The sequence below is a fragment of the Gasterosteus aculeatus genome, chromosome 20 (genome assembly GCF_964276395.1).
Source record: "Gasterosteus aculeatus chromosome 20, fGasAcu3.hap1.1, whole genome shotgun sequence".
NCBI classification, from domain to species: Eukaryota; Metazoa; Chordata; class Actinopteri; order Perciformes; family Gasterosteidae; genus Gasterosteus; species Gasterosteus aculeatus.
In genome coordinates, this window is record NC_135707.1 from 7,965,595 (window position 1) to 7,981,444 (window position 15,850).

Consider the following 15,850-nt stretch of genomic DNA (forward strand, 5'->3'; position numbering starts at 1 on the left):
ATGTAGTAGCCCAGTTTATGACGCTTAAAAAATAAATAAATTCTTCTTTGCTAACAATGCGTGGCATTATATTATACTAGATTACCAGGTCCAGCAGACCTGCAAATCACTCACTTTCCTCCCCAACCACAAGCATATTCCAGTGAGTAATGTTGGATTTTATAGATTAATAAATCTACATTTTTTAAGGAATTAAATGCCTTGATGAAATGTGTGTCTTACTATACATTTTGGTGAATGATAAGCATTTTTTCAGTGAGATACAAATTTCAGTCAACATACAGAAATATACAACATACAAATATGGCAAATAAATCATTATTTTTTAAACACTATGAACCATTATGATTTTGCAAAGTCTGCTTATAAACTGCACTGCTTGCTTTGTAGCCATACAAACAATCATTGAGTGAAAATGGCATTACTTCTGTTTACTTGAAAAAGTTGAGTCACTGTATTCCACTGTTACCTAATCTGTTTTAGCATAATAGCATAATAATATCATAACTTCACTGCACCAATATAAACACCACGCATTAGTATACAATATAATCAACATGTCTGCGGCTTTGAATATTATGAATTTTGACGCGACTATCAAGCTCTTTTTGAATGTGTCGTGAAATACTGGTAAGCTGATTGCTTCTGCTGATTCTGTGACTGACATTATACAGTTGTTAGTGGTATTAATGCCCACAGATTTCCTCACAGAACCAGAAGTTACATTGAGTTACAAATAGATAGTTTGATAAAAGCTGTGCACCGACTTAAAAAAGTATTTTTTGTCACAAAAGCATTATAGCAACAGTCTTAATACCAGAAGCATTAGAAGACAATCTGTGTATTTCAGTACGGATAATTAAAAAAAAGGTTGGCACAACAATGCAGCAGTATTGCTGTTCAAATCGAGCACAGGACCAACGGTTATTAACACATACAAAACCAAAAACCTGTTTGTGTTTGTCCTTCTCTTTGTAACAAAAAACACAGTGACCTGTTGGATACGTGTCGTTCCTCTTTCCCTTATGGCCCAGGAAATGGAAATAAAAAGAGGCCGTTAATGACTCTAATGTAGTGGGGGTTCCGGTAGGGAATGTACTGTCAAAACTGTCAAAAAGCGCAGAGAAATCCCAAAGATGTGAGAATGTGAAGTGAAAATGTTTGAAGATATAATGACGCAAATGTAAAAAATACTACAACAAAGACACAACAAAACATATGGAGTGCAGTATCATTTCAGCGTCCATGGACACTGTGAGAGAAAGCCACCGCATTTGTAGGATTGTAGGAACACAAATGATGTGATAGAAAATCGCTATGCTTGTTAATCATTTAGACTGCCAACAACTGAAATAACAGATTATCACTTAATGGTTCTATTCTCCACAGTCTGATCCAGATGTTCAGGAACGAAAGATGTGTGTGTCTCTGCCATATCCGAGGCCAAAACACAAATGATTGTACGTATGTGCTGAAGAAAAACAGTCCAAACATTAACGACACATTCTGAACCGCACGGACATGAATGACAACCATGTTTCCTTTATCTCTCTGAACGCAGCTGCCACTTCCCTTTATACATATAACTGGAATATTGGCCAGGATTCACCAAAGAAACTGAAATAAAAGTGAGATGTGTATTTGCTTTGAAAGGTAAAGGATCTCAGCTAGGGCTTGGCGGTACACCGGTTCAAACGGTACACCGGTATAAGATTTCCGTACGGCCATTTGGCCAAACCGCCCAGCCCTAATCTCAGCCACAGTTCACACGGCCACATCCAGGATGCAGACATAGCAAACTAATTCCTAATGCCTCTGGAAGTGTCTGTGCAGAAATGAGGCGGCACGCAGCATCCGAAGCAAACTGCCTCTTCTGTCCACTATTCATCGATTTCCACAAAGAAATCCTGTTTGTTTTGTCTCTCCTCAGTGTCTAAACCTGTAGGAGATGGGCAGGAGCAGGTTATTCTTTTTCAGGGCCTGCACCCTGCTCAGCGTCTCCTCGTCCAGCGCCGCGTAGCAGCGCCGGGCGTAGTCCAGCAGCTTCTCCTTGGACGGGTCAAACTCGCCCACCTCCGCCACTTTCTCCGGGGCGACTAGAAGCAGCTCGGCAATGGGCGTAGTAGAAGCCACCGTGTTGCGGTCCACACCGTGGATTTGGAAGGCTTTCGACATGTTTTTCAGACGCTGGTATGTAAGCAGGATCTTCTTGTAGCGAAACAGCACTCCAGCAGCATCTTTCACTGAGGGACGAGAATGGACAGGAGCGTTAGTCTAGAGTTATATGACAGCCTATGGTTGACTAATGGAATGGAAGTATTGAGTTTTGTTGCGGGATTACCTCTTTGCCGCTCTCTAGGGGCTCGGAAGATCCGTCTCCTCTTGAATTGGTGTCTGTTGCCGTTAATGGTGCCTTGCATTAAATCTTCCCCCGACATCATTTCCTCTTCCTCGAGGTAGCCGTCCTGCTCCAAGTACTCATCAGACTCTCCCAAGAGTGAAAGTGAATCTGATGAGAACATTAAAAAACAACTCTCAACAAAGGCCACAGGAGCCACAAGATTCAGATGAATTAAAGTGGTGGGTTTGTAGGATGTACGTTACCTGGGCCTATGTTGCTGTGCCCACTCATTTCACTCATGGATGACCTCGTAGCACTATTGCCGTTGCCACTGCTGCCGCTGGCTGAAGTATTGGGAGTACTATGGCTGTGGCCTTGCAAGATGGCCTGGGATTGTGTAGAGCTGAACAAAGCATTAATAGAGGCAAGCTGATTGGTTAGCGGATTGGAGCCATGGTTCTTGGAAGGCACCATCGTTGGAGGACCAGGCCTTCGTTGGATAAACTGACGTGAGGGGAAATGCTGAGACTCAGACTTCTGTTGCTCTATAAAGAGAGAAGAGAGATGGAATAAATATTTAAAACAATAAACCGTGTACATTCTACACTTAAGCATAACTTCAGCAAACCAAACACTATGTGTAACGATTTCAAACTTAGTATTTGAGTGCATAAATCTTTGCTTTTACCACTGGGACGATCTTCCTCTCTTCTTGCCCTCCAGTTGAATCGTCTAGATTCAAAACCTGCAGAGAGACACATATAAAGAGTTTTTAAAAAAAAGAGTCAACCTGATTTACATTTTATTGGACATATCGACCTCTCACACCTGTGCACTCTCCTCACCGTTGCTGTACTGGCTCGGACTTTGCTCCTGTCCCTGGCTCTTTGTGGAGAAGATGAAGCGGTCCAGCTGGCAACGGAGGAAGTCCCTCTCCTCCTCTAAGTCCTCGATTCTTTTCTGCAGCCAAGAGTTTTTCTCCAGAGAGATCTGCAGCTGAGTCCTCAGGTTGGTGATCACCATGTATGAGTTGTTGACTTGAGATGCGCCAGCAGATGGGGTCGACTCTGAGGGGGAAAGACAGGATTTACGGGAAATGTCCAGTTTTGTCAGAGGAAACTTTGTATGAACAATAAAAGTATTGTACTGGTAAAAGGGAATATTGGTTCCAACATTCACCTTCAAAATTCTGATCGCTCTGATTGAAAAATCCTGGCTGCTCAAAGTTGCTCTCTTCATAGGGGATGGAAATTTCATAGGCGTCCTCATTTTTGGGAGCTGGACAGGAGGAAATGTGAATAATTGTTCGATGAATGCCAGAACTAGCGGCTTTTAAATCATGTATGCATGTGAAACCTTACTCTGCAGGTGAACTGCGTGGCTCTTGGATGTGGAAGCAGCATCAGTCCTGTTCGCGTCCTCCATCTCATACACGGGACAACGGAAAGATATAACGTTAGATTAGTTACTGTTTCTGATGTGATATTTAAACACCAATGCGTCGTACAAATAACCTGGCGACAATTACACAAATATGGCATTCATGATCACATTCTTAAAGAAAAAAAACGAGTAACGCCGCAGTTCACCGGCAGTTTTCATGATGCTGTCCGTCGTATTTTGCAAGCTCGGACATCCAGCAAACATGATCTCATATTATCGGTCATTTGTCTCGTCAGTCGTATTTAATCTGATAGAGTAACGCGGAATGTGAGACACAGGAATGTGCACGTATACGTATTATAATGTTAGTGTCAAGGTAATGAGCTCACTACATCGCAGGGAGCTAACAGTAATAAGAGTCAACGTCAGCTCTGCGAACATGTTAGCTTGGCTTCACGTTAGCAAGAATTCAGCTGCGATTATAAAATTACGATTCCGTCCTCTCGGAACACTTCAGAGTTCTGTTCCGTCCTTCAGACACGACCAGAACCCCCATGCTAACAATATACAGTGCAGAAACGGGTACATACCGCGTTACGTTTGTAATAACTTAATCGCGCACATGTAATAAGACGTTATTACTCTGTCATATCCCCATTCACCCGGTCGCCTGCTAGCTAACAAGCTAACAATAACAATTATCTCTTTTATTTTTTTCAACGCTCTCCTGCGTCATTTCCGGAGGTAATGAGCGTATTTAATAAGCCCCGATTTAAAACAAAAATGTAACGCAGAGGCTTTATCAGTAAAGGAACGAATGATATAACTTACTGACGTATTTCAAGTGTTTAAAATACGTAGTTATATGATTAACCAATTTTGCGCGCTGCAGAGTAACATGTCAGTAGTTGCTCATCAAGTCGGACGCAACGTGAAGCGACAGCGTTCTATTCTGCGCCGTGCGGGACGCGGGGAAGGTGAGGACAGACAGACAGGTAGAGCGGGTCACGAGGTCTCACCTTTCAGTGCCGTCGCGTGGCTTTTTAGCGTCCACCTGGGAACATATCAAATCGCACGATCCGCATCGTAATCGCCGTCGAGTTTTGTTTCACTAGCAAACTGGCGACACGACGGTAAGTTTTCCGTTTCCTTTGGCATAAATGTCTCCGTACAACTGGTTACCAGACGTTGGTGGCGTGTTTGTTCAGCGCGGCTGTGGGAGGACAGGTGTGGCACCTGTTTACACTGCAATGCAGCACCTGTGCTCACCTTTTCCGATGCTTCTGTTACTTTAATATACCTGTGTTTATCGCAGAAAACCATCTCCCGCCCACGCGATAAATGAATTAAAAATATCTGCCTGTGATTGTGTGGATTGTTATTAAACTGAGAAGTTTTTAAGTAAAGGCCAAAACATTGTCTTGTTACATTCTACCCAACTTATTCATTGCAGCCATGGCTCCCAAATACGACGGCTTGTCCCACTGTCAGCTGGCCCTGGCCTTTGCTGTGCTCATGGACCTGCTGGGTGTGGTGTCCCTGCTGCTGGGGGTCTTCGCTCCACTGGAGATCCAAGGCCGGGACTTTGGGGATCTGCTGGTGTACTCCGGAGCTCTACTGTTACTAATGTCCCTGGCAGGCTGGGTCATGTGGTACAGCGGGAACATTGAGGGTTTGACCTCCAAAAAGGACCTCGGGGGAATTGTCAATGGAGCAATGGACCGCCTCGCCCGCTCCCTGAGCCGCAAGATACGGTTGCCCAGGACTCGCAGCAGCCCGACATAGGAAGTGAGGCCCAGCGACGCCAACTGAAACACCTGACTGTTACACAGAGATCTGTTGTTTGCAAGCCAAACTGCCCGATGCAAAGGAGTGTCGCTGTTGCTTGTCGTCCTCTGTTCCCGCTCCTCTCCTGCGGCTAAAAGCACATGAAGATAAAGTGTTTTTTTGTTTTCATGGGGAAAACTGAGATGTTACTATATTCAGGGTTGTACTGTAACCGTCTCTAATATAGATTCCAATTTTTGAAGATTAAAAAAATGAATCTATTATTTGAACTGTTGTTCATTCAGCTTCTGACCACACTTTTTATTTTGTGCACCAGTTTAAGGCAAAGAAGCATAGAATTAGTTACAACATTGACAAATTCAAGATATTTTAATTACAACAACCATGTTTGCTCAAGTTTAGAGTCAACATATACTCAAGTCTTGATTTATTTTCCAAGAAGCATAAGGAGATCCATTGAATGTACAAACTTGTAATTGCTCATGAATACTGACAAATCCTTCCCCTTATTTAACAGGAGATAGTGAAATAAAATCAAAACAAAAGACATCCCCAGATATTAGGCCAATAAGTGATATTAAAAATAAATATTTATAACAACCACTGAAGCTGTTCATTTAGAAGATGGGATATCGATTATTTTATACAAATTCAAAATGCACTGTTTGCAGTTACATAATATGCAATGTGAAGAACTTGAAAATTAAAAAAACAACACAATCAAAAGAGATGATCCCATATCAGGAGATAATTGTGTCTGATTGTCTGTGCTGTTCGATACACTGAGAGAAGATCAATACCTGTTTCCAATTTGCAGTTCACAACAAAGTATGTACACATACATGTAATTTGTGATCAAAAAGAAAGAAATACCTGGGCCCCCCTTGGAGAAATAAAGATGTCAGGGAAACCGGTATAAGTATTAACAATGACAAAGATGATTACCTGACCAGAAATTCACAATCACACGTATACTTTTATTGCTGCCACATTGAGACGCTCGTTCGTTCAGTTCCATTAAAAGCACCATTGCTGTTTCCAAGTTTGCTGGCGGGCAGCACAACGTCTTTATCTCATTGGAGAAATGACAGGAGGGGGAGCTGCTTGATGTCAGAGGGCCGCGCTGGCTGCGGCGGGGCTGGGGTTCTGCCAGACGATGATGTGACTGCGTTCGGACCGCTGAGGTGTAGTTTGGGACACCTCTGCCGATCCCTCGTTGGCATCGTCTCCTGAAAGGGCGTTCGGCTCTGTTAGGCACTAATAAACAGACCACTGACCGGACAGGAAATAACAGCATATAAATGCATCCGGCAGGTCTTAAACAATTTGAAATAACAATGAAATTTTCCCTTAACTCACCAACGCGTAAGTTGATGTAGCCCTCTCCTGCACTGAGGATGAGCTGAGAGGTAGTGACGTCATTGCTGCCAGGGGGGACGATCAAACAACCTGTTGGGCAAAGACGGACACTTCAGGCAGCACAATCTGAATCATCTCCCTCTATTAACAAGGTGGTGAAAATATATATAATATATATCAAATTCTTACCAGGTGCAGCAATGATGAACCTGACAGCTTGTCTATGTCCATGGTAACACAGCTGGGCTGATGAAATTGAGCAATATGGGATGGAAACATCCTCTGATGCTGCAGAAGGTCATTAGAATAGATTATTTTAGCGTAAAGAGTCGAAGATCTATACCGGTACTTTGAATCTAAATTAAACTTACTTATGGATAATGGGATGGAGAAAATGGCGCCTCCTCCCGTGCCCACCCACAGACGGCTGGAGATGACTGTGAGAGATGAGATCTGGAGAGGTGACAGCGTCAGAAAGGCCGGGCCTACAGAAGGAGACGGAGGCATGTCAGCCGAGCTGCAGGAAAAGTTTACCCTCAAAGTCGTCAAAATATATGTTCTTTTTCTTCGGATCAGATAAGGCACGATCATGTAATCAATTATGCGTTTGTAGTCCTTTGAGTCCTCATGGCTGTCAAAACAACATTTATATTTGTTTTACTTCATGAGGTGGTCAGTTTGTTTATGACTGCAACACAACTGCAGAGGATTTTGCACACATTACAAAATCCACAAAGATTATACAAATTTAAAATATAAAACATACAAAAAATGAAAAGAAATATTCACAAATATCACTGGTGGAAATGTATTTCCTCAATGAGAAAATGAATAACAGGGAACCAAAAGTGAAGTTCTACTGTTGTCGGACTGTCAATATATTATTTTTACATTTGCAATTAATGTGCAATAAATACAAACAAAATACTGTCCCAGCACCTAAAGTTTTAGTGACCAAAGCGGTGAAATCGACTTCCTGAAGCGGCCGTCCTGACGACCAATCGAACAGTCTGAGGATCGGGTCGAGTCGGCAGGACGTCCAGACGCCGCTTCCACCAGCACACAGGAAGCGAACCTGCTGCTCGCTGCGCTCAGAGACCGAGAATGTTTGCTGCCGGGCCAAATACGAAATAACCAGGGTTTAGTTAGACACAATGTGAGCGTGAGACCAAAGCAATATTAGGTGCCGGTTCCTTACCTCGACCTTCCTGCTGACAACATCCACCACGTGGACTTTGTTCCAATATCCCACCCACAGGCGACCTCCTTTAGCCAGGCAGCAGCGAATGGGCTGCAAAGGGTTCGATCCAAGAGGCATCACCGAGTGGGACTGTAGATTCCAGCCACCTGTCAAACGAAGCACTCGTCGATTATTCATTTACACCAGAGGTCTTCAACGTTTTTCAAGCCAAGGTCCCCCAAACTGATGGCGAGGTGGAGCAGGGACCCCTATTCTACGGAGTTTGGTCCGCCATCTTTTATTTTTGAGCTTCACGCTCTTTAGACGTGAGCATAAACGCGATCTGATTGGCTGGTGCCTGCGCTGTCGTATTCGCATGAAAGGAGCAGTGAGTGAACCGGTGCCCAGCTTGAGAGCTGCTGAGGGAAGCAGAGTGTGTGTGTTGCGCACTGACAGATAACGTCTTCGCCATCAATTTATCCGTTCGCCTCAATATGTTGGATTCATGTTAATGTGTATTTAAAGACATAAATAAAAGGTTCTGATTCTGAGGACATTTACATTTGTGGGGGAAAAAATTGTTTTAAAAAATTGTCTTATCAACCAAAAATTTCGCGACCCCCACCTGCAGTACCTTCGCTGTTGAAGACCTCTGATTTAGACCAATGAAGAGGTTGTTTGATTCTTCAGCATGAAGAGTAATAAAAATAAATAAAAACATTACCTGAGCTGTGTGAGAAAAATGCCAAAGTCCCATCTGCTAAACCCGCTATGACTTGATCCTGAGAATATCTGTCACATAGAGACGGTAAAAAACGACCGATTTATTGATGAAAACGTGAACATAACTCAAAGTCACATCACGCTACTACTCAACTACGAATGTGCTTCGAACCGAGCGCAGACAGAACTCACTTGAGCGAATGAACTCCTTCCGAGAGAGAAACAGACTGCAGACATTGCCTCCTGCCAGCAGAGGCGGAGTGTACCAGTATACTGTGGGACAAAGACAGTGGGATGAAGAAGGGGATAAGGGGGGGGGGGGCAGAGAGCAGGCTAGAGTGCTTTTCACAGAGAGAGTTGAAATTTGTTGAAGTGAGCATGTTTGTTCAGCACACACTACCTTCCTTCCTGGGTTCCGATCCACACAGTTCCTGCCGTGTCACCTGACATAACAAGACCAGAAAGGACAGGAAGTAAGCGGGCTATCGGTTCGGCTTAGAGGAAGTGCAGAATTCATTCCATCAGCGGGCAGCGGCTGCAGCGCTTTTGTACTGGCACTGACCTATTGGAGGCACGGCACAGATGCAGAGAGCAGGAGCTGTGGGGGGGAGGCAGAAATGATCCAGCACTGTGTTGGGCAGCGCTGGATCGATCACCGTAATGTCACTGCAGGAGGCCGGGCCCGAAACCACCCACACAGAACACTGGCAGAGAAGGACAGATGGTTTGGAAAGTGTTACTTGTGCTTGGATGGCATCGGTCACGGCGATTACAGAACGACCACAGTTGTTACTCGACCGGTTTGATGACGGACTTACTGTGGCCTCTCCGGAGATCTCAGGCGTGACTGCAACCGCGCAGTTCAGCTGAAGAGAGAAACACGCGAGGGCCAAAACTTTAAAATGGTTCCTAGGTTGTTGAGTTGCAGCGATCAGCAGTGAAAAGGTCTACCTTCGCTGTGGAGTCCCTCTGATCCAGCAGTCTGAGCTGCATCAGTACAGGCACGTCCTTAGGCTCCGGCACAGGTTCATGGTATTCCTACAATGACAGTTAACCACCACAATTGGGTTAGAATTTTGTGTTGGTATGTTAAACGCTCTTTAATAAGAAGGCATGATTTTTTTTGCCATTGGTTTTGTTCAAATGAATGATGCACGGTAACACAAATGCATAAGAGCTTTTTGTGTTCTCATAATGCTGCATTACCTGCGTGCTGGCAAGCGGCGTGCTCCAGCCGTGCATCTGCCGTTTTCCGAGCGATCCCCAAATGTGGGAGCGAATTTCTCTGTAGAGTTCTCGCCTCCTGACACGAGGAGAGAGAGCAGCAGGGGAAGCGTATCTAGACAGAAAGGCTCCCGCTGTTAATCAGCTCGACCAGGCGTGTGTGAGGAGGACTTTTTGGTCGAACACAATGACGTAAACACAACAGCGAAACGCCAGAGCGGCGCGATCCTAAACGTGAGCTTACTCGGCGGGAGTTTGAGTGACAGCCGGTGGTTGTGGAGACGCCAGAGTAGAGCGAGCGAGGGACGGAGAAGTCGACCGGGCGAATGCAGAAGCATGAGGTGGGATTAGAGGCACCTTGGACAGCCCGAACAAGCGGTTGAACCTTTAACAGGAAAAAAACATATATATTAAATGTCTGACACCAAATACCTTTAGAGAAAAGATCAGTATGAATCCAAAAACAGCGTAGATTCTTCCCTGTCAACCATGTGTTGCTTGTTTACCGTTTCCAACCTTTACAATGCTCAAGATTGAGCATACTAAATTAATTCTAAGTAATTTAACTTCTAAAGCAGTTAAATTACTTTTAGCCAATTAACCCTGAGCTACATTGCGACTGGTTTTGTGATATATGTCAATGTATTTGTTAACTTCAGGTTACATGATGAACAGAAGGAAAAAGAATCAGTATCTTATTTCTTATGGTCTGGTTTTATTATTCTGCAATAATAAAATGTCAGTATCACAAAGAGGTTTTTACGGCACGCTTCATCCTGTCACACAGTAACAGAGAGATATTCCTCAGCCGCTCCTCTGGCCACCTCAAGTGTGTCATGAGGGTGTAAACTTCACTGCTGATTTAATGGGGAATAGGATGGGTGTACAGTATCAGGTCAAATCATACCAAAAACACTTACTTTCTCCAAACACTTGACCGTTTGTCCTCCGTTAACTTCTCATCCTTCGTTGCTCTAAAAAAGAAAAATGAGCGAAAAAAATGCTAAATCAGCGTTAAAAAAAAAAAAAGTTTTATTTTCTACCAATTGTTCTATTGGAACTGACGTATCCATTACAAAAACAAAAATACAACCATGTTGATTCAGGAGTACAACTACCTGAGTGTCTGACTACGTCTCACAGCTTCCTGCAGCTCAAACAGACGCTGCTTGTATTGGTTCTTCTCCATCACCACACGGGCCATTTCAGAGCGAGAGAAGTGCCGCATGGATGTAGGCAGAGAGGCCTGAATGCAGAGATTTATGCTATTTAATGGGGTGTACGCCATAAAAAATAACCTTCAATAAAATAATTGCTGAATGAAACAGTAGATCGTAATATGACTTACATCAGGGTCCTCAGACTGGCACTCTTCCAGTTCTTTCCGAAGTCTAGAAATATAGTGGACATAAAAAAAAAAGAGTTATTTGAAAGAATAAAGTATTACAAAATATTTTGACCAAGAGGTTAAAGCATGAGCAGACGTTAAATCTTTCTACACCTCTTAGTTTCCTCCTCCTTCTCCTTCACCCGCCCCTCTAATCGCGAGGCGGTTTCCTGAAGGGAGGTCACCTCCAGTTTAAGAGCCGAGCGGTCATCTGTGAGCTCGACCACCCGAGAGATCAGAGCCTTGCGGGCGGCGTCTGCCGACTCGCTGGAGGAGCAGAAACAGAGCACGTTGAAAGATGAGCAATTCGAGACCGTGGGGAACAATAGCACGGGTAAAGAGACAAAACAGTTCCAAAAATAGTGAGCGTAACGTCTATTTACTAAAAACAGGTTGTATTGAAGAAAAAGAAAGTCCCCTTGATCACTGGACCAGTCGAGGCAAGATCGGGGAGATTAAATATAGCACTTACTGGGTGACTTTCAGTTCCTCATACTGAGAAATAATCTCCTCGAACTGGTCGGTACTGCCTACACAGAAAAAAGGGACACACGGGTGATTATTGGGGACAATAAGTTTTCATTTACTACAAAGAAGAATATGAGGAAGTAATGCCTTATTAAACCTGCAGCGGGATAATGTTTTCATTGTGCTCTACTTGCATTTCTGGTTAGTAGCTGCAGAGCAGAACACAGCCGTGAACTGACCTCTGACGCTGGCCCCTCGGTCCACACTCTCCACGTAGTCCACACTCAGGTCTGACAGCTCCGAGAACACAGAGTCATTGTTGCGCAACTCGCACTCCAAACTATCGTCTTCCTCCACCTCCTCTTCTTCTTTATCCGGCCTCTCTGCTCCTTGCACCTCTCCTGCTTTGCAACCCCTCTCCTCCACCTCCCTTATCTCGTCCTCCACGCTGTTCTCCGACTTATCTGGCGGTGGCTTTTTGGTGTTCGATCTAACGGGGCTGCGGATGAAGACGAGAGTGAAAGAGTGAGAAATGTAGGAAAAACAAACGTGGGAACCGCTAAAGTGAATTACGGTACAGTTAACAGATACACGTCTGTTTCACTGGAATTGTTTCAGATTATTACCTTGCAAAGACACCGCCATGAAATGGCCTGAGCTCAGGAGTGGAGCTTATGATGTCATTGATAAACGTATCTGCGACGGGCTTTGCTGCAATGTCAATCGCCTTTTCTTCCTTGGCTACTAAATCTTCCAAACAGGGAGGACCAGACTGTGAGTGTGGCCTCTGCATCATCTGCAACGAAACGAGGTAAACAAAAACTACTTCCTGCCAAGATCTTAATCTTTAAAATATAGTTGTACGTGGAGGGTCAGAAAATGTTTACCTTTTCATTCACACTGGATTCTGACAAGACTTGGCCGGACGGAAAATGATTATTCTTGAGAATCACATGATTCCTGAACGCAGCATGCAGTGTGACACAAAAAAGAAAGCGCATGTGAATTAACAAAATCCCTTTGAGCTACTTTGTTACAATTTGCACATCGACTTGCAGCAATGTTGAGATGTTATTACTGAATTATAGACTGATCTCTAACACCCACAAGCTGGTATCTTATTTTGAAAATTCACACTAAAAAAACATATTTCTTGTACTTAATGCTCAAAGATCTCATTTGATGACATATATGTAAAGCCTTTCTTTGTGATTTGTGACACTTTTCTACAATATAGTACTGCTGAAAAAGAACAACCTTAAAGGAGAATCTCTTTCAGAATCCTTTCGCTTTTTCAAAAGTTCCCAATACGTGTGAGCCAGCTGAGGAAGAGAACATCAGCGAAGTGTGAGAAAGACAGAAAGGACCATATTTTGTTAAAGAAGTCGCTGCGTGGTGTGTATCTGACCTTGTTGTGAGTATGCCTCAGAGTGCTCAGTTCTCTGCTCAGATTGGCCTTCTGGTCCTCCAAGGCCCCCACTGCGAGAAGGAGAAACAGCACATGAATGACCCAGCCAGCTTTTAAAATGCAATGTGTAATACTACTAATACTAGTAACGCTCACTATGATCGGCTTGCTCTCTCGCCTTCTTCTCCAGCTCTCTCCCTCGCCGCTCTCTCTCCTTTTCCCTCCCCCTCATGGCTCTCCTCTCTTGATCAATTTGGTCATCCAGCTCCAGGTACCTCTAAAACAAGACACAGTGCTTTCACAGCTCCGAACCTAAAACACCACAGTACGTCCGCCCTTCCCCTCGGTCCCCACCTCCTGACTCTCCTTCCGGAGGGCTTTCTCCGCTTGGTATCTCTCCAGCAGCTCTTCCCGCTCAGCTGTCTCTCTCTCCGCCTCCTCCTCCCGCTCTCTCAGCCGGGCTTTGCAGCTGGCCAGCCCCTCCAGGACCCACACGAAGATGGGCACCAGCGACTCCACCACACCTTCACCGTGGGTCTCGATGACGGTCTGTGGAGCGGGGCGAAGCAGCGCAGTTGGACACGATTGAGAAAAGCATGCTCTGTTGTTGTTGTTGTTGTTGTTGTTGTTTTTCTGCTTGAAACGTAACTGGAAAGGTGCTGCAGTTACCTGTAGCTCGGAGTACAGCTTTCCTGCTTCTTCACTCACAATGTTGGGGTCCAGCTCGGCCTCCCCTGTGCCACAGAGCACGCGCTCAGTGTACTCCATCAGGAAAGGGTTCTCTGCCTGACGTACGGAGGGTCAAAGCGGTTTCCTCGACTCAACTCCAGGGTTAATTCATTTTCAGCTTCAGAAGCCAATTCTGTTGATCGCTTGACTGTCGTTCCTCACCAACTACTGCGACTCAGTGCATCTGGCGTTCTAACGCGTCCGCTAACACCAGCACCACCCGTCCTTCACAGCCGTACGCTCCATATGTCCTTCACGCGGGCAGCATCATCTCCGACTGCATCAAGGTGGTCGTTACTGTAGTGTGACGTTTATCTGATCCGTCAGGGTCGATTCAGAGGCCGTCCTGGAGGATAAAAGAAGAAAATATAATTAGATGTGATGATAACTAACTGTGGTTTAAACTGCCACGAGCCAGTCAACTGTTTTATGCGATATGCAAGCTCAGGCATGCATTTTTTGAAATGTTCTTCACCATTAATTACCATAAACTCATAATAGTACTAATAGTAGAACGTTGCCGTGAGCTTTTCTGCTCCCGCAATCTGTGACTAATGTCCTTCGTGGAACAGCGAACAAAGCACCGTCTCTGTGAGGATGGAATTGAAATGAAAACGGACGGTTTTACATTAGAAAGGACATTAGATTACGATCAGTAAACCTGTGCGTGTTCGTGTTTGCGTACACACTTTTTTTGATCGTTTTCCTTAAAATCCCCGTTTTCAAAAGGCGCACACTAGTTAGTTGTGTGTGTTTACATCAGTTGGATATATTGTCATTCCTTCCTCCTCTTAGTTGTGAAAATCTCCTCCTGTATTGTTGTCATCTGTGATTGTAAACAGTTTGTGCATTATGTTTGTCAGTTTTCAAGTAGTATATAAGTACATATATAAGTATGTATGTGTGTGTGTATGTATGTGTACACATGTGTACACATACATGCTAAATCACACCTGCGTATTCTGTATTGACTATGTTAGGATTTAAATGACGCAATCAACATTTTGTTCACACAATATTTGAAGGAAACGTACGTTTTGACTTGAAAACACACATGACCGAACTTACCTTGATCCGTCGTTTTGAGTTTTACTCACACGTAGTAGTTTGTAGCTTGGTTAACAGACTGGTCGAGTAACATTTGAATAAAGAGAGACAAACCAAACGACTGCTTGTGGTTTTGTGTCTCAGGGGATATTGAATGAAACGTCAACGTAAGTTGGCGACAAACGAGTCGTGTGCGTCGATCATTGCGGGGAAGCTAAGCAGAAGATGGACGTGAAGGAAAGGCTGGAGGTGACAAACTGTATGAATAAGTAAACATGACTGACAGACGATATCTCGGCAGGTCCTCTGTAACTTGACCGAAGAACAAGCCGAGACGTCTCGCCGTTCGGCCGCTCACTCACCTCAACGACGGCCTGCTCCCTAACTTCCATTTAAAACGCTGATATTCCAGCTGTTATTTTCTCCCACCTCGGAGACGATATCGATTACACGTAAACGAGTTTAAAGAGCGGTCGTCGTCGTCGGAGTCCCGACGCGCGGCAACGAGTCGCCAATCCGGCCAATCGGAGCGCGGCGTCTGACGGCCGTAACCAGTAGTCGGGCAGAAGAGGCGGGACTTGCTCGGTTTGGTTTTCAGAAGGAGGAAAAAAAGTTTCCTGAAACTTGAACGATGACACGTGACCGAGTAGGTTGCGGCGGGCTGTCAGGTGACCGGGTTATAATGCAGTCTGAGCCGGTTACCTGTCCTCATACTTCACACAACTTAGAAGTCACCTCGTTTACTCTCCCGTGTCGTTGTGCTATCAGAAAGTCAACAAGGGTCGCGTTGTAAACAGGTGAAGCCATTCAGGT

General features: G+C 44.5%; 3 protein-coding genes across 12 annotated transcripts; 1 reads left to right on the forward strand and 2 right to left on the reverse strand.

Moving 5' to 3' along the window:
* Positions 1-137: 137 nt before the first annotated feature.
* On the reverse strand, positions 138-4,885 carry ccdc106a (coiled-coil domain containing 106a). Of its 3 annotated transcripts, none has more exons than XM_040166415.2 (8): positions 4,744-4,885; positions 3,703-3,766; positions 3,521-3,619; positions 3,187-3,408; positions 3,030-3,086; positions 2,605-2,886; positions 2,342-2,509; positions 138-2,243 (listed from the first exon to the last, which is right to left on the reverse strand). In XM_040166415.2, the coding sequence occupies exons 2-8, from the start codon at positions 3,764-3,766 to the stop codon at positions 1,927-1,929; spliced, it is 1,209 nt and encodes a 402-aa protein (XP_040022349.1). In that variant the 5' UTR covers positions 4,744-4,885; the 3' UTR covers positions 138-1,926. The 3 variants fall into 3 exon arrangements, with proteins under 3 accessions (XP_040022349.1, XP_040022351.1, XP_040022350.1); XM_040166417.2 differs by lacking the exon at positions 4,744-4,885 and adding an exon at positions 4,315-4,452; XM_040166416.2 differs by lacking the exon at positions 4,744-4,885 and adding an exon at positions 3,931-4,148.
* On the forward strand, positions 4,716-5,775 carry LOC120811193 (transmembrane protein 238). Its single transcript, XM_040166420.2, has 2 exons — positions 4,716-4,857; positions 5,178-5,775. Exon 2 carries the CDS (start codon positions 5,180-5,182, stop codon positions 5,507-5,509), a length of 330 nt encoding a protein of 109 aa, XP_040022354.1. The 5' UTR covers positions 4,716-4,857; positions 5,178-5,179; the 3' UTR covers positions 5,510-5,775.
* LOC120811191 (C-Jun-amino-terminal kinase-interacting protein 4) lies at positions 5,776-15,634 on the reverse strand. Of its 8 annotated transcripts, none has more exons than XM_040166413.2 (29): positions 15,400-15,634; positions 14,153-14,336; positions 13,931-14,047; positions 13,616-13,810; positions 13,418-13,538; positions 13,262-13,332; positions 13,111-13,175; positions 12,741-12,813; positions 12,480-12,649; positions 12,093-12,352; positions 11,858-11,915; positions 11,500-11,652; positions 11,347-11,389; positions 11,117-11,244; positions 10,919-10,972; positions 10,243-10,383; positions 9,981-10,113; positions 9,726-9,812; positions 9,593-9,640; positions 9,337-9,478; positions 9,175-9,217; positions 8,967-9,047; positions 8,776-8,843; positions 8,070-8,218; positions 7,811-7,982; positions 7,243-7,356; positions 7,061-7,159; positions 6,872-6,961; positions 5,776-6,741 (listed from the first exon to the last, which is right to left on the reverse strand). In XM_040166413.2, the coding sequence occupies exons 3-29, from the start codon at positions 14,027-14,029 to the stop codon at positions 6,623-6,625; spliced, it is 2,976 nt and encodes a 991-aa protein (XP_040022347.2). In that variant the 5' UTR covers positions 14,030-14,047; positions 14,153-14,336; positions 15,400-15,634; the 3' UTR covers positions 5,776-6,622. The 8 variants fall into 8 exon arrangements, with proteins under 8 accessions (XP_040022347.2, XP_077951034.1, XP_077951035.1 ...); XM_078094908.1 differs by having other exon boundaries at positions 11,858-11,911; positions 12,044-12,352; positions 15,400-15,633; XM_078094909.1 differs by lacking the exon at positions 15,400-15,634 and adding an exon at positions 15,059-15,251 and having other exon boundaries at positions 11,858-11,911; positions 12,044-12,352.
* Between the last annotated feature and the right edge of the window lie 216 nt (positions 15,635-15,850).